We start from the raw sequence: 16865 nt of genomic DNA, 5'->3' as shown, positions 1-16865 counted from the left end.
TGTGTGTATTGGAATATCGATTCGAACGTCGTTCCGCACAATGGAAATTCATTATATACTATTAGACATTGCGATGCGCCGTGTCGTGGACGTTAAATCCATTAGGGATATACAGAGTAATATACCATAATATTGGGAAATAATAAATCTACGCTGAATCCACTCGAAAGCCGTCTAATCAAAGCTTCGCATATAAATCCCTCTTACAGATCGACACTCGCACACGTTCTCGCTGCTGAACCCGACGCCGATCCGCTCACTCTCGGAGGTCCGGCGCATGCACCGTTCCGCCGAGGACAGCGTGCAATTGATGTCCTCCGAGTGAGGAACAACCAGCGGCAGCAAGCTCCTATATGTACCACTTCTTCTTCTTTCATCTATACCATACACAGCGAGAAAATCGAAGCGATACGTTCCACCCTTGGGACGAAGAGTCGACGGTTCTCTCGAGGAAGCCGAGGCGAGATGAGAATTTCTTTTTGTTTACATCGCTGTTTGTTCTTCCTGGTGGCGTTTCGAGTGATTTAGTTTGCAACGGAGGATTTTAAGAACTGAAATACTCGTTGATTTGACAAAGTAGGCTTTGTGAAATTTTTATGCGAGGACCCCCTCGAGAGAAGAATTCTTTTCGTTCGTTGTTGACGAAGAATAAAGCTTCGGCACGCGCTGAGCGCGGCGAAACTAATGATGATGCGTGTAGTGAAACATTGTGATCAAATTGTCGACTGTCGACGTGAAAACTTTCACTGTTTACTTTTGAAAAATGTACAGCCCTGGAGTGAAGGGTCGCGATGAGATTCTTTAGGTTGGAGATTATTTCGAGCGAACGGTCATCTCTTGCTTTTTTTACGGTTCCTTTTTTAACGTTGTAAATAATTGTTGAATGGTTAATGTTGCATCAGTATTTTTGTTGATTTTGTTGTTTTTGACAAACTTTCACATTTGTATTATATAGAAGAAGGAATCAAAAAAGATGTAATTGATTGAGTTGTATACTTATGTGAATAACGGCCTCAGGGTCATTTGTCATTCTCTTTTATAGTTCACTCGGTTCGATTAATCTTTCAATATATACTGGTGGCCTTTTTTCAGTTGGATGAGATACTATGTCAAAAAGAAAAATTGCTCGATACGATGACGTGACAGCAGCCACAGCCGTGGGGAATTTGTCTAAAACCAAAATCGTTCGAATGAAAGACGTCATTCCTTTCATACGATACGTACGTAATTTTAACTCGTTGGAAGCTATGAATTTAAAGAAATCGCGTCTGAAAAGCAGAGCGATGCGTAACAAAGTAGACAGTTGCCTTTAGCCAGATAAGTTACGATTAAAATTATAATTATAATTATACTACTTATATACGCATGCAGTCGGTGCATTTTTAAACTAGAGGCGTCTCTCGGGTCTTTCATACAATTATACAAGCCGGGCCTATGGATTACCGTATTATAATTATAGATCATCGGTTATTATCGTACCTATATACACATAGAGTTTTAATGAAGAAAAATATAAGTCGAAGCGCACTCACTGAACCGAGCGATAATATCTTCTTCGCAAACTTTAAAATTTGTTGGTGAAACGCTCACATTACGTGCGGTATTACAAATCTCCGAAACATTCCATAAGTTGCTGCGGCCCTTTCGAGGATATGTGATTTTAAATTAATTGTAAGGAGATTAGGACAAGGCGTTTGCTTCCTTGCAGGATACAAAGTTGATGATTTGATTCGATGTGGTCGAAAGAAGTTTATAAATTTATCCGCATAATCCTTTGTCAATAGAATGAAGGGATACTGTACTCGCTTTGTTTTGAGGAAGAAAACATTGCCACTAAATCATAAACATAGTGTACGCATAGATGATAATCAACTGCGTTATGGTGATAAGCCTTTGAAAAAAAGCAATTTTACCGCAAGAGGAAAAGAGAATCGTTTCCAACTGTTCAGCTTTTCTTATAACCCACCTCGATCTCCCTTCTAGAACTTTTAGCCAAATACAATACTCGGTGTGAACCTATATACCTAACTTTAGCAAAAGCATTTCGTATGAATACTTGAAACCAACACATTTTTCAACGATATTTTTGTAAATCTGATATTTTTTTCGAAAAAAAAAATAATAATGACAAAGAAGACGACTCGCTCGATCGCATTTTCCGATAACAACGTAAACTATTTTTCTAGTAAAAAAAAAGAAGAATGAAAGAAAAGGAAGGGAGAGAAACTATAGAATCAAGACCGACGATCGATTTTAGCAACGATCTTTTCCAGTTTTTAAAAGTCCTTTCGACGACGAAGAGGAGATATTCCTTTTTACTCAATGATAACGCGTTCGATTTTCATGTTCTTCAAATTTATCGACCATATTACTGTGCTCGAACCATACTATGTGGGGAAAAAATGTAAAACGCCGTCTACGTATACTTTTCTGTCTGAAGCTATTATATACTGAATAATTGTATATCATCGCTCCGTCTCTTCTGTCTCTCTGCACTTTTACCGAAAACTTCGCAAAAAAAGCTCAGTTGGAAAGTAAGCGCGTAAAAAAAACAAGAAAGTCTCGATCAAATCGCTACTATAGTATCACAGATCTAAGAAAAATTATTGGTTCACGTAAAGTGTTAAGAGAACGATATGAGAAAGATAGATAAGTAAAAACACAGTTATAAACATTGTCCAATTATATGTGAAATCGGAGTCACGATTATAAATCGGCCATTGAGAATTGAGGTTCAATTGTATCTATATAGGTAAAAATTTGAAGAAATGAGATATATATATATATAAATAGTTAGAGATATGAAGAAAAAAATTAAATTCTGTATGTACATATATACATAAATATTATATACACTGACAGGTATAGTGAAGAAGATTATACGAGAAATCTTTTCTATAGGCGATCGATTAAAAACAAAAGTAACTAAGAAAGTTGTCTAGGGTGAAAATATAAAATAAAGAAAGAAATAGGAGATGAAAAACTTTTCAATCTAGTCAGCAAGCTATAAATTAAACGAATGATGCTATACGAGTTTTATTGTAAAAAAAGAAACGAAGCATGAACCAAAATAATATTTCTTTATTTTTGTGTTAGATTTATTTATCATAGGTATTATCCAATGATATTTGCAAAATGCATAGATCTTTCGAAATAATTTGAACAAAATAGGAAAGTCTGCACATCTACAATATAGTATCCCCGAGTTCTTATCAAATTGTACTTTATAAGTTTTTGAGTGAGAAAACCGAAGGCAAAGTGATACTTAAAATCTTCAAAACGAGGCACAAAACTAATCTCCTATATAAAATATGAATTTATGATCGTAAGCTTGTGCCAGCAATGTCGAAATTAAGACGTTACTGTCGTTTACGTAAGAGGGTACATCCAGGATTTTTCGAGAAAAAAATCCTCAGAAGCATTGAATGATATTGTTGATCGTATGTTTACCGCAAAATTGAGTATTTTATCGAATCGTTTACACGCAACCGCAGCTTTGTGTGTTTCCAAATTATATCTTTGTATAGTCGTGAAGTTTCGAATCGTAAAATATATTCTAGCTATCGTTATCAAGTGCTAAATTGCATTTAAGCTTATATTTTTAAGAATTTTACAAGAAAATATTTGAAAAATTTGTACTCTTCAGCTTTTTATTAAATTAAATGAATATTCGATATTATTGTAAACGATAAACTGTAAAATTAAAATTAAAAGATATTCTTAGTGCCTAGATTCGATGATTGCATTATTGCATCGTTATCATATAATTAATGCTTTTTAGCCAAACGCAAAAGAGAACAAATAAACTCACACTGGATATATCCTCTTAAAAGCTGATAAAGGCCTACATACAAGAAAAATCATCCGACTCTCGGTTGGCCGATTATTATAAAAAAAAATTGCACAAAAACTAATAAATGCAAGTGCAGTTTATCTCAAGCGTAGGATATCGTGTAGCTTTAAGTTTTAAAAATAAAAGGTGAAATATAATAAATGTTTAACAGGGTGCTCTAAGTATATAATAAAACATTGTTCAAGAGAAAAAAAAAATATAAATCTTCGCCCGCAAGATCGAATTCACGCTCGTTTGCGAATCGATGCTAAATATTATATACACACAAACACCGAGATTGCGTTGTTAAGTTTTTGGGAAAAATACCAGTGTTATATCGAATCCGTAAGCAATGAAACATAATTCAGCCGCGTTTGATTAAAGTTAATTGAAAGTACATGTAAACGCATGAGTTTGGATAAAGTTTTGTGTATAACTCGAGCAGATAGATATAAAGGTTTTGCCACACACACACTTCGTCGTGATACAAAGCGTCACGCGCATAATCCATCGCAGTATAATATCTTGTAAAACGTTTTGTAATTTAAACGTGATCCGTATGTTTTACGTTCAAACGCTATTTTGATCGTAGCGTATTCGTTAGGCTTGTAAAAGTTAATTTTTATTCCGACAAATTATATTAATATATTTGTGTTACTGTAAATAAACGATAAATCAACTTCAAACTGCATTCGATTGTATATTTCCTGTTTTATTATCATCTGAGAACACTTTGAAAACCGAAAAAAACATATCTACCGAGAATGCCAATTCTTTCGAATATTCGTCATAACGTGACGCACGGGATTATAATCTCTAGTGCATAAACAATCAATCGTAAGTATTAATAGCGAGAAGTTGAAGAAAAGTCCATGCGAGATAACGGGCCGGACTTATCGGAATAGAGCAAGACGATGTAAAGCATTTTTCATTGTCAAATACAGCGCGGCAATATTTAACAAATCATCCCATTGGAACAACCATTTGTTTTCAAATTGCATAACTCATAAATAAATAGAACGATAACGAAAATAGCTTGATTGAGTACCGAGAAAAAGTGCAGTAGCAACAACAGTTATCGCGAGCCCGAGTTCACTCGTCTCACTCTCCGAGTCGAGATAAAAAAATCAATGGACGCACTGCTGCCACCTACATTGTCAACACACGACGACGTCTTACACTCGTCTCCTCCGCACACGTTGTGTGCTCCACAATAGCAGACGCCTTCGCAGCGCGAACAGACGACACAACTGTGTATACTTAGCAAAAATAAAACCGCGTGTAGTACTCGCTTGCGGCTAGGCGAAACCTGTTCGTTTGACGGACGCGCGTTCAATAACACCGCCGTGATTTTACGTAACGCCGAGGATATAGGCGTCGTGAGAAACAATACGGCGATAGAGAAGTTCGCTCCCCGTCGCAGAAGACTTTTTTTTACGCACCGTATTAGTGAAGTACACGAGTATTTTTTCATCGAAACACGCCATGAAGGGGATAATGATATTCGATCATCTGAACGATGTGCTGTTCACCAAGTGCAACAGGAAGTTCGCCAATCACATACAGAAGCTGGCCAGGCTCCAAGGCTTGGTCGGTGAGAACAAGGTGGGAGTTTTTGAATTCTAAAGTAGTGACTTTGAAATTTTTGTTTTCAAACGTAGACTTTCCTTTTTTGGTATGCAAATGTTTGAAGATGGTAATGGAATATTAGTCTTCCAATGGTGTCTTGCTTCACTACTGCAAACAAGCTTATGTTAGCTGCAAGGCAGAAGTTGAAGAGCAGACTTTGCTTGTTTGTAGTCATAAAACTGGTAATAAAGCTACCTCTGTGTTCGCTTGTTTAGGATGAAAATGATTCACAACACTTCAAACCCAGTCCAAACATCATAATGCAGTTGTTCTCGCCAATTGTCACTTCGCAGCACGTTATGGCATCGCAGTTTGGGAATACGTACACATCGATGAAGTGTCAAGATGGCACCAACATGGTCTTTGATGAGTTTATGGGATATACTTTTGTCTACGTGTCCAATGAAGACGTGGAGCTGATGAGACGAACTCTGGGGGTCTGCGTCACTATCATAAGGCATCTCTGTGGTCCAGATGTCTCTGTGTAAGATTTCAGGAATTATTTTATGATCGATTTATCGAATTGCAAAACTAAAAATGATAATATTTCACTGCTTATAGATTAAAGACGAACAAACAAAAGGTCCAAATGGTTTCACATCTCCTAGATGCATGGAGTGACTTGAGGGGTAGCGAGCAGAACATTTTGACAGAAGCTGTTGAACAGTTATCAGTAAATGCAGACTTGGCATCAGCAACATTGAGAGTTCTAAGCGATGCAGCTGACAAGTTGAAAGCCCAGTCAGAGTTTTCCAATGTGCACGTTTTGATACTAGTTGAACACAAGTTTCTTTCCTTATACTCCAGCAAGAATGCGCAGGATTTATTGGCTTCTGATATTCTGCTGATGATCCTCTTGTGCTACGTAGCAAAAAAGTGGAGAAATGGAGAATACGATGTTTCTGAAAAGGATACCAAAGATGATTATGTACTTATGTCTCGAACTGAATCAATTAAGAAAGAAGAGGAAGCTAAGTCTCATGGAAACTTTGGAAAACTTTCCATACCCACATCTGAAGATATAAGTAATTTATTTGGTGGGTAAAATTCTCATCGTATATTGATTGAATTGAATTAGTTTGTTAAAGGAATATTCGAATCAATTTTACAGAAGGCTCAAGGGATTCATCGGTCAGTGAGGGTCTTTGCTATTTTGCCCTGGATGGACTCTACAGCCAATTGGTGCTTCTTGGTTCTGAAGAAACTGGTTACACAGCAAATGCCATTCACATATCTGAACTAGCTGAGGGTATTAACTTAGTAACAATAGTTGAAATGACAAACTTGGCCATTTCATCTGGTTTGTACGACAGTTTTTTCCACCTAAATGTAATAAATGGGCTTCAACTGCAAAGAGATATCGATGAACTCAGGCCAGCATTCGATCATTTCGAAACAGCGATCAAAAAAACCTTGGATGGTATAAAGAAGAACAGATCGCACGTCAGCAACGACGTTGACATGTGCCAAAGGCGATTACAGATGAAATGGGACTTTGTCAGAAAAAAATATTTGGAACTTCTGAAGTCCAGAGATCCAGAGTCAATACTTCAAATAGAATCAAACATGGTTGGTTTTGTAGATGCCTTAAAAGAATTATTCAGACTGACTTGCCTTGACAAAAGCTTTTTAAAGCAAGGAACCGATGTGATACTGACAGTCAGTAGACTGGTCAGCCAAAAGTTGAACGATTTCAGCGATTTTCTTAAAGTAAAGGCTTTGAAGAACTTCAACATTAGATCATATCCTTTTGATACAATATATATATCGGTGAAAGTAGCAATTCTAAAAACAAAGTACTCTGCTTTCACTGTTGTTAAAATTTCAATCCAAGCCAGTTTTCTATAAGAATATCAAGTATTCGTTTCTTCAACGTAAAGAAATAAAAACGGGTTCTCATAGAAAACAAATTTCGCTTTTTTTGACATAATAATTATGTGTTTCTGCTAAAACGCTTCTGAGTATCTGTCCTTAATGTCTTATTTTGCATCTCTACGAGAACTTCCCTAACCATCAACAAATATCTTGAAGAATTTCCCGGACTGGTGCATTTTATATACATAGACAGGACGACCCACAGGTTGACCGCCCCAACGATAGACTTCACGAATTCCGAAACGCTAGCATTAACAACAAAGAAGGTAAATTTCTACTGATTTTATTGATAACAGCTTTGAAAAGTCAATCGAATGAAAGTAACTTATAACGTAGATTTCACTTATTACAAATCATCGAAGCTTAAAAATAAACGATTTTATGTAAAGTACGGCTTCAGTAGAATCTTAGTGCGCTTTTAACTTTCTCAATTTTCGTGTAATCACAAGTTGATTGCAGTAAATAATCACTTATACGAACGAGTTTTCGTTGTTGTGGAATTCGATAGAAAAAGTCCGTTGTAGCACTTACAGAAGCTTAGTTCAACTAGGTATAATATACACGTTGTAGAAAAATCGTTTGACTTCCACAGATATGGACCATGGTTGAGCAGAGCAGGATACACCTGCAGGAGGGTCACATGTCCATAATGTGGAAGGACACAACCTTCAACTACGCCTACTTTTTGTGGTTTGAAGACAGCTCGGTATGTGAAAGCTCACAGCGCGCTCAACGACTTTAATATATCTTCTCGATTTAACAATCTTAAACGCGTTTTGCTTTTTAGGGCACACCGTTGAAGTGCAAGACAATCTTTAATCACACGCTCAAGAACTTCCCGGTGCCTGGTATCCTCTGTGGAGATTACTACAGGTTTGAACAACCAGAATTCTTTTTCTCAAACGCGAATGCTCAGTTCTCATTGATATGGCAATCTCTTGCAAAAATAAAAATATTTTTCACTGAGCATTCGTTTCCAAGAAAACGGGAACCGCAAAAGCTAAACGTCGTTACTTTTACAGGAAATTAGCCGAGGCGTACTTCCCGAAACTCTCGCCGAATAAGATCCGTATCTATGAGCTGTACTGCGTACATCTGGGCCTTGCCACCTCGTCCTGTGTACTCGAGCACTCAAGGCGGCTTGCAGCCACTATTTGGGAGGTCACTGGCCTGCCCAACAACCCCGCCGACATTCTTTAAAAATATATGCGCCCACGGTGCTCTGTACTATATATATTTATAATGTATATCTATATCCGTCATCTTTTGCGGTGCAAAAGCTCTTCTTGAGCAGCGGAGTTTTTTTCTCCAATTGCTGCATTTCCTTCCCAGGAACTGACTGTCTCTTCAACTCATTCCGTGTATAACGAAATTTTACAAAAGTATTTACACAAGTTGTATCAACGAGCAAAGTAAACAATTTATGAACGTGAAAGACGTGAGAATCATTTAGTCATCCTTAGTCTCTCCTTGATATATCCTTTTAAAACGAAGACGATCATCATCCTTCGTCTTTTGTGGAATTTAACAGTTAAGAATCCGGATTATATTTAGGCGATGGACACAGACCTCGGTGTTGCGTCGACGACCTCGTCGTGGTGTTCTGTATAAACTGATCAGTCGTTTGCCTAGTCCTTGTCGGGCGATTGCACTCTGACGTATTACTAGCTGACGCTGCGGATTCCTTTGGTGATTTGTCGGACTCTTGAAGTCTCGAGCCATCGCCTGGTGAACTCAAGGGCGTAAGGTTGGAGCTGGGAAATTCTCGATCAGAAGAGCCCCTGTCACGAGAACTTCGGTCGCCACTGCCGTCGTGCGTTATCTTCGGAGATTGTATTGTTGTAGCACTGGTGGATGGCATTGGACTCTGAAATTAAAATTTTTCTGTTAATAAACTAAAGAGAGTGTATTGATCTGTGAGTGAGTTGACTGTTAGTACTACCATTGGAGAATCCATAATTTCAGGTGAAGGAGATTTGAGTAGTGGTCTAGCATACGACTTTGAATCAACTTCCATTTTTTGCATCTGTTCTTCCAGGGTTGTAAAATTATTTTTGGCACGCTCAAACTGTGCCTTGAATATCTGATTACGCAGTAAAGCTACTCGTGTTTCCAGCTCTGATACTTCTTTATCAGAGCTAGATACTTGTGGACTCAATTTCTCCAAAAGATGCTCAGCAGCTCTTTCTATGAGTGTAACAGCTTTAACTCCAGATAAATTTGATAATTCATTCCTACCATGAAAAAAAAATTATTAAATAAGTTTTGTACTATGAGAATCAGTCAAATTTTACTTTAATATGCTTACTTGATATTGTCATATACTATATCAAAGGCATCAAGATCATTTGAGAAACATCTTGGTGTTGGCTTGTAATCGGAACCATCAGGGTCTGTTGCATCGGCTCCTAAATTAGTTATCTTTAATGGCACTGGCTTGAAAATTTTACTGTGGACATAAAAAATCAATGCAATTCCAATCACCATCACTTCTTTCACAACAAACTTATTTTGGGCATTTGTACAAACTTTTGTCTACGCAACAATTGGTGCTTGAATCTGTGAGTTCCACCAGTTTCATTGACTGAAGAACTTAGAAGACACAGTGTGAAACTTTCCTTCTCCATTAAAGGATTGATACTTGAAACAAGAGTTGACAAGTCATTGTGTATATTTTTGTCTCTCAACGATGTTGCTAATCTAAATTCTTGTCGGAAGTGATACCAGCCAACAACATTTTTCAACTTTTGGCCCAGAAGAGCTGTTAATTTGTCTTTCTTTATTAGTCCTAATCCATTGAAAAATGGCTCTCCCAGGGGATAAGATACGACATTTTTTATATCTGCAAATGAAGTTGAATTTTGTGTAAAAAACTATCTTACATTTATTACCTTTAAGAAAAAGCGATACTTACTTATGTGTAGCTTTCTATGCTGCACATCGTTGTCCGAATCTGTGACTTTTGTCGAAACATAAACGAGCGTTTCACCCAATAAAAAACCAATCTGAAATAGTGACATAAAACTATGATTCACAGAATAAGTGTAAATGTAAACATCAGAGAGCAAGCAAACTTTGCAAAGTTGTCCAGAATGTAACCAAATCGCCATACTATTTAAAAATCAATTACAACGAACCATGACAACAAAAACTTTCAAATTGCAAAAAACAAGCAGCACCGCAACGCGTACTAATTTCGCAAACGAAAAAACTCGCCGAAAAGTCGCATCGAAGTGAGGTTAGCCCTAACCTCACTATCCCACAACACACCCTTCCCAAACTCGTAAAAAAACGAAAAAAAAATTATGAACAAAAAAAAAACACAAGGCACTTGATATCTAAACCTGATCGTGAATACGGGTGTTCTCAAACAGCAGCATGGAAAAAGCAGCTCCCGAAATCGTGACGAGTAGACCGTCGTCGCCGTCATCAGCCATGTTGCCACTGATATGGTTGACACTTGCTCTTGAAAGCCGCGGATACGACACTGAGAATACACGCGCTCTTTCCTCTCGCGGTTTCCGAGAGAAATTCAAGGACGAAATCGACGGGTGAGGAACAGAGGATGACGTTGCCGCGACGCCGAGGAAGTCCGGCGGACGATGTGTTGTTTGGAGGAAATTCGCGGCGACGAGGAATAAGCGCAGTAGTGCCAACCGAGTGGCGGGTAAACAAATTTCAAAATTTGATCTTTTGTTTTTGTGGTTTTTGCTTTCGCTGTGGGGTGGGGGTAACATGGTGGCGGAGAAGCCTTGCAGAGGACATGGGATGGGACATCAGTTTTGGAAGTTTGCGATGGCAGTGACTCTCGAAGGAGTGAGTAGGTGTATAGGTGTTGTACAGAATCAGACACTAGAGTGTTGAAATATTTTGGATAAAAATCTAGAGAGACAAATAAGTAGTGGCAGTGCAAGTGCTCTTTGTGTATGCACGTTGGAACGTGTTCTTTTGTTCCGGGCAAGATTAATTTTGGGTCCACCATGGGTGGTGCATCCATCCCGGCCATCATCTCTTATCGCCATGAATGAAGGGGCAAATTTTGCAGCAACAAGTAAGCAGGTTATGATTTTCTAAAATAACCGCATAATCTTAGAAAAACGCTATTAATCGAATTACCTTAAAATAATCTGAACATACAAGACTTTTGTCTGACTCATTCGCCGAATAACTACTCAGATCCCAAATATTATCATAAGCCGTTAAAACTGTATAACTAAGGATAAATTTACCGGTTTAGTGAGTACTTCAAACGTTTTTTAACGAAAAACTCAACTTGTAAAGCATAGCAACATCTCACAGTCCCTCGAACACCGATTTCATCGTTAACCTGCCATTGGAAAACATCAATCCTCGAAATCCTTTGTCCCGACGACTCCTGGTATTTTTTCAACTTCAACAATCGAAACAAAGGCAAAAAAATTTGTCAGAAGTGGGATTCGAACCCACGCCCACAGAAGTGGACTGCGACCTGAACGCAGCGCCTTAGACCGCTCGGCCATCCTGACTTATGATCGAGATTTTCTCGGTGCGCAGTTTGAAAAATCAATATCGCGATCTATAGATCCGATCGATCTTTTCAAAATTTGCAGAAATTATCAAGCTCCTGCTTGTGGCTTTTCGAAAGTTAGATCAGTTCGAACGAAGAGACGTTCGTTAATCGCGAGCTTTGACTTAGGAGAGAAAGAAATGTCAGTAGTGGGGGATGCGGTAATGAGATAAGCGAAGATAAACAAGCCTTATCTATTCATTCTGGTATAACCGTAATGATATGCATTAGCAGCTGCTGACTCGTCGATTTGTGTAACGAAATCAAAGCTCCTCTCTTCCCGGGTTTATACGAATTCAAAAACGTTCGATGGTTCAATTCCCTCTAAAAAGTATCAGGAATACGGAAAAATCCACCGATTCCCGAAGCCTATGTCGATCTATTTTTACCACATCGACGTCTCATTTGTTCGAAATAAATCGAACGCCAGCGGCCGAGTGCAAAATCGGAGGCGTCGAATCTCGTGACGGGAAAGACATGAAAAGCTCGCGGAAAACCGGTACACATCAAACGCACGCCGTTCTCGACCGTTAAACGGACACTTGGAGTTCATAGCCTTGAAGTGCGTACGTGCCGAGAATCGCCGATGTTTGAATCGTTGACGCTGTTCCCCCGCGAGAGCGACAAGCTATTAATACAATGTTTCAGCGGGATCGCGACAAGAAAGAAAGAATATATCGATTCGATCGATGGCTGATTGGAGATCGGTATCATGATCGATGAAGTATAACATTTCAAAAGATAAAAGATCATCGCTCCGATAAATCCAAACAATTGAAAAAAAGCCCGCGATTCTCTCCCGAATGTCAAGTGCAAACGTCTTCCTCAACCCATGTACCCCCCACACAGATCGACCACTCAAAAATACCCTCAGCGTTCTCCGTCTCCGTCTTCTCAACCAAAAATACCTGCCTATGCCAGCGCTTGCGTGTGTATTTCGAGCGGTAGACTCGCGCGCGCGTCTCTTGCCTTGAGAGAGAGAAGATCGTTCGTACGACAAAGTGTCCGTTCTCTCTCTCTCTCCGCGCGCTTCGAGTCGAGGTAAAGTCGAAAAAATTCCGATTCGCGCATGAGAAAAGTGCCAGGGAAAAGTGTCGTATACCGGAAAGTTTGCTCTGCCTCGTGGTGATCTTCTGCTTCGGTTGAAAGTTCAGTGAAGAAGAAGAAGCTGTTCGGTTGGGAAGATGGCGAGCGAGGCGGTTTCTTGGGATTACGTGAATGAAAAGTGGGAGCACATTGAGCAGAACGTGAGTTTTTTCTTCGTAGATTGATTTCGTAGAGTGTGAGCTTTTGGCATAGAATGTAGGTGGCAAAAATCTATCGGTTGATTAAACTGGAGCTGATCCATATGCAAGTCTGCGATAAAACACGCCGTTCAAATTTCCAATCGAATCGAAGGCTTCAAAGCGCCAATGTCAGGTTATGCACCGCGAGTCCGAAGTTAATGACGAACTTGACTTCAGCTCTGAAGCCGTTACGCAAGGATTGATTTGCTGCAAAATTTAGCATTGAGCAATTATTATAATTAGCCGTCTCGTAACCGAAACCACGATTTTAGGGGAACTCGGGAGAGAGAGAGAGAGATTAACACCGAAGCAAGCGATAAGGATAATTTTTTTATGCTAATTAGCAACAAAGCGACCTATCGGTTATGAACACGTTACGCAAGCTTTGTTTTCGAGCATAGGGCACGCGCTGACCTAAATATAATTGTCGTTATGCTATCGAAGCGTATACATTGATTGAATTATGCTTGGATCGTCACAATGAGCAAAAATAGAACGGACCTCCGATTCACCAAACGAATCTAGCGCGAATTATGAAAAGTATGTATACATTGTTAGAGAGGCAAAGCGTGTTTCAAAGGCGTTGTGCGAGTTGGTGTGGGTGACAATGAGAATCGCGAGCGCGCGGGCGACTTGCAAACATCGGTTACGAAAGCTCTCTTCCGCACGAGTGGAGGATGCATGTCGGGGTTATGTTGACGAAATTGAGACGCGAGCTGACGATGTGTGTTTATCGAGTTGGAGATAACGCCTCGTGTGTACGCTGATAAATACTTATTTTGGGGTGATGAGCTCGGCCTGGACCATTGATTTTTCAAGATTTTAAGAGTATTCTTCAAAAAATTAAAGCAATAGCTTCATAAAAACAACGTATCGCCCGGAGATTAGCCGAATCGCCGAGAGCACCAACGAAAATAAGAGAGACAGCGCGGATCCATTCATGAACTCGGATTATACAGCCGGCGATCGTTCCTCCGCTGCAATTAAATGGCACAGCATCTCTCGAAAAACAAGACAAAAGCTTCCTACGCGATTCGCGTCATTGGCGTTTACAACTTGTGATACTTCATTCCAGAAGCACTGCTCGACCTCGTACTGCTTTCGGCATATCAGCTGACAGCGAGAAAATCACGCGTCTACCCTCGATGTTTCTATTGTCCTTTCTCTTCTAAAACTTTACAATCATTTTATCATACACCTCTTAACTCTCTGCTCGACGCCTTATTTTTTGGCAAAGCAATAAGCCGAGAGCTCGTCATTCTTGGCGGTTGCGCTTCTGAGCGAAGCGATAGATGTCGAACTGCCAAGGCCATCGTGCGCAGCTTCTTTTTTCAAGCTCTACGCAGATACGATCAGCTGTGCACGTGGTCCGTTGTCTTATAGATACGCATTACGTACCGAGAATTCGCGCAACGATTCTTGCTTCATTGCGGAGCTCGAGGCTTTGATGCTGCCGCTCAACGGATAAGAAATTATACGGATCTTGGTTATTAGTGTGATCGAGTATCCGTTGTGTGCTTTTATTTACTTTCGAGGCGTTTACGGGTCCTCTATAAAAATCGAGTCGATGCAATCTTATCTATCGCCACACCCTTCTGCAGCATAAAAAATTACCGCAACGTCAAAAATTCCCGGTAATCCAGCCGATGCGATAATCTAGACACTCGCGAGCCATCCACGCAGTCTCCGGCCGCTCAGGCGCAGTAGTGAAACGTCTCCAGGCGTGGTCTCCGCCCTCTACTGCACCCACAACGAATTTGCCCTCATATCTCTCTTCTGCGCAGCTCTCGCGAGTCGTCCCTGAATTTCGACCCCTGGCATACCCCTTCAGTTCCTCGTGTGCATAAATTAAACTCGATCGACTGATCATGAAGAACAAGAACATCTCGGTTCTGAGCAAACTGTGCAAGTGCTACTCGCGCGAGCAGATGCTTCAGGAGGAGGAAGACCCCGAGGATTCATCAGGGTCAAGTTCAGCGGTGACGTCACAGGTAAACGCACGCCTCGACCGAGTGCATTCGTCCGGCGAAATGCGATACTTGTACCGCGTGTTAACTCGCGTATGTTACAATCGTTATTTTCAGGATTAATGACTTTTTAACGCGCGCTTTTTTAATTGTCCGCATGCAGATGAAGTGTGCATGTTTGGGATGGGTTATGACGAGTGTGATTTTAATTGGAGATGAGGTATGATTGATTTTAGTGATTCAAATTCGTTCTGATGGAAAATCACTTAGGAGATGATCGATAGCGGATTGCAGATTCTTCTAATGCGCTTTTAATTCGTTATTGTTGCTGTTTTCACGCTGCGCGATGACGTTCGACAATACACCGTTTTCAAGTATAAACTCACGAAACTCCTCTTTGAATCGCCGATAAATTCCAAAATCTTACCCAACCTCGCTTCTGCGCCTCGAGAACGCCTCTAATGCAACAGCCCAATAAAAAATTCAAATCCCCATCGAATTCCAAATCATAATAGCTAACGTCATAATCGAGGCTCCTGGCCTTTCAAGATATTCAAATCGATCGCGCCGCCCGCCAGAGTCGAGTTCAAGGTCGGTGCTTCGAGCCGCACTACTCTGTGTACTTGTTCTCGCTTATCTATTGAAATCTCAATTTCGATTTCTACAGCCGGCGGGGTTTCGGCTTTGTCTGACGATCGAGGATGACGAGGAGAGGGTGTCTTGATCAAATTTTAGACGTAAACCATAAATAATTGTAAAATTAGACGAGTCCTTTAAATACCACCTCGATCTTCCAAGTGATCCAGAGTCAGGCCGAAAATAGCCGGCGCAGCTGTCCGAGTTTATTTTTGCAGCCTCCAGTGTAGATCGATGCGACGGTCACGTGCGCGAGCTACTGGCCCCTCGACGGTATTCGATTGAACATTTTGTTGTACAGAAAAGGTCGCCTCTGCAGCTCGACGTCGTGTATTCGCGACACTGGTGTGTTGATCTCCTCGCACACATGCACATTATATACAAATCGAATGAAATTTCTCTGGAAATTCGAGAACTCGATATTAAGTTAAAATGAAATATTGTTAAAAATATCCGCGCGTGCAGCACGAGAGTTTATTACGCGCGACAGAATTCAATATAACGACCGAAAACGCCATATATTATACTAATCTTTACAACCGAGCGATGCGCTCACTCATTTATCCTCCAGCTTTACGCTCATCAGCGCAAGTTTCGCTTTACAATCCAAATTAAGGGATTTAATAAAGATCAGACTCGTGTCACGCGCCGGGCTCATGATCGTCGTAAAGATTATTGAATTTTGCAACGCGCTATTCCCTGGATATTACACTTCTTATTTTTTCCTCAAAACGTGCTTGTGAGAGTTACACGTTATACGTTCGAGGTTATCGAAAAGGCGAGGGAGAGAAGATCAAAGAATCGGGACGAGAAACGAGGCAAAGACTGATAATGGCAATAATAAGTCGAACGTAATAACGAACGAAATAGGGAGACGGAGCGTGAAGGACTGATTGCGGCGTGTGTTTATTGTTGTGTTGCTCGCGATATTGTTCGGTCTTTTTTACGCGCGTTTATGGAAGACACCGAGAGATAATGCTCGCGATTTAACGAATTCAATGAATTCTTTGTGTGCTCACCATTATGTAACCCGAGAATACAGAGCAGCATCCTTGTCTCCCGAAAATTCTTCGATCCATCGCACAACGCAGCGT

General features: G+C 40.1%; 4 protein-coding genes, 1 long non-coding RNA gene and 1 other non-coding gene across 12 annotated transcripts in view; 3 read left to right on the top strand and 3 right to left on the bottom strand.

The window, feature by feature from the left end:
* The window catches only part of LOC100678633, a 16294-nt gene extending 11771 nt beyond the window's left edge, over positions 1-4523 (top strand). For all 3 annotated transcript variants that reach the window (XM_003426551.5, XM_003426550.5, XM_008208821.4), the window contains exon 6: positions 210-4523. In XM_003426551.5, coding sequence (XP_003426599.1) covers positions 210-325 — 116 coding nt within the window. In that variant the 3' untranslated portion in view covers positions 326-4523. The remainder of the gene's footprint in view (positions 1-209) is intronic.
* LOC107981121 lies at positions 4012-6246 on the bottom strand. Of its 2 annotated transcripts, XR_001729184.2 has the most exons (3): positions 6036-6246; positions 5657-5941; positions 4012-5566 (listed from the first exon to the last, which is right to left on the bottom strand). It is a non-coding gene; the product is annotated as an uncharacterized LOC107981121 (long non-coding RNA). The 2 variants fall into 2 exon arrangements; XR_004345048.1 differs by lacking the exon at positions 6036-6246 and having other exon boundaries at positions 4012-5569; positions 5657-5788.
* LOC100121634 (Hermansky-Pudlak syndrome 1 protein homolog) lies at positions 5002-8771 on the top strand. Its single transcript, XM_008208822.4, has 8 exons — positions 5002-5437; positions 5677-5945; positions 6023-6498; positions 6573-7203; positions 7458-7602; positions 7929-8042; positions 8124-8209; positions 8359-8771. Exons 1-8 carry the CDS (start codon positions 5318-5320, stop codon positions 8534-8536), a joined length of 2019 nt encoding a protein of 672 aa, XP_008207044.2. The 5' UTR covers positions 5002-5317; the 3' UTR covers positions 8537-8771.
* Positions 7604-16865, bottom strand: LOC100678743 (BRISC complex subunit FAM175B). Of its 3 annotated transcripts, none has more exons than XM_031931205.2 (6): positions 10681-11378; positions 10251-10341; positions 9866-10178; positions 9645-9785; positions 9279-9570; positions 7604-9203 (listed from the first exon to the last, which is right to left on the bottom strand). In XM_031931205.2, exons 1-6 carry the CDS (start codon positions 11071-11073, stop codon positions 8868-8870), a joined length of 1566 nt encoding a protein of 521 aa, XP_031787065.1. In that variant the 5' UTR covers positions 11074-11378; the 3' UTR covers positions 7604-8867. The 3 variants fall into 3 exon arrangements, with proteins under 3 accessions (XP_031787065.1, XP_031787066.1, XP_031787067.1); XM_031931206.2 differs by lacking the exon at positions 10681-11378 and adding an exon at positions 16791-16865 and having other exon boundaries at positions 8555-9203; XM_031931207.2 differs by lacking the exon at positions 10681-11378 and adding an exon at positions 10411-10614 and having other exon boundaries at positions 8555-9203.
* Positions 11758-11841, bottom strand: TRNAL-CAG. Its single transcript has one exon. It is a non-coding gene; the product is annotated as a tRNA-Leu (tRNA).
* Positions 12810-16865, top strand: part of LOC100121683 (hexokinase type 2) — a 30266-nt gene continuing 26210 nt past the window's right edge. Inside the window, exon 1 of one of the 2 annotated variants that reach the window (XM_008208824.4) lies at positions 12810-13129. In XM_008208824.4, coding sequence (XP_008207046.1) covers positions 13067-13129 — 63 coding nt within the window. In that variant the 5' untranslated portion in view covers positions 12810-13066. Of the gene's footprint in view, positions 13130-14662; positions 15160-16865 lie in introns of those variants that run through there. The other variant, XM_016985702.3, reaches the window with a different exon arrangement.

The sequence above is a fragment of the Nasonia vitripennis genome, chromosome 5, assembly GCF_009193385.2.
Source record: "Nasonia vitripennis strain AsymCx chromosome 5, Nvit_psr_1.1, whole genome shotgun sequence".
NCBI lineage: Eukaryota > Metazoa > Arthropoda > Insecta > Hymenoptera > Pteromalidae > Nasonia > Nasonia vitripennis.
The sequence above is the reverse complement of the archived record's forward strand: the minus strand, read 5'-3'. Positions and strand labels throughout refer to the sequence as shown.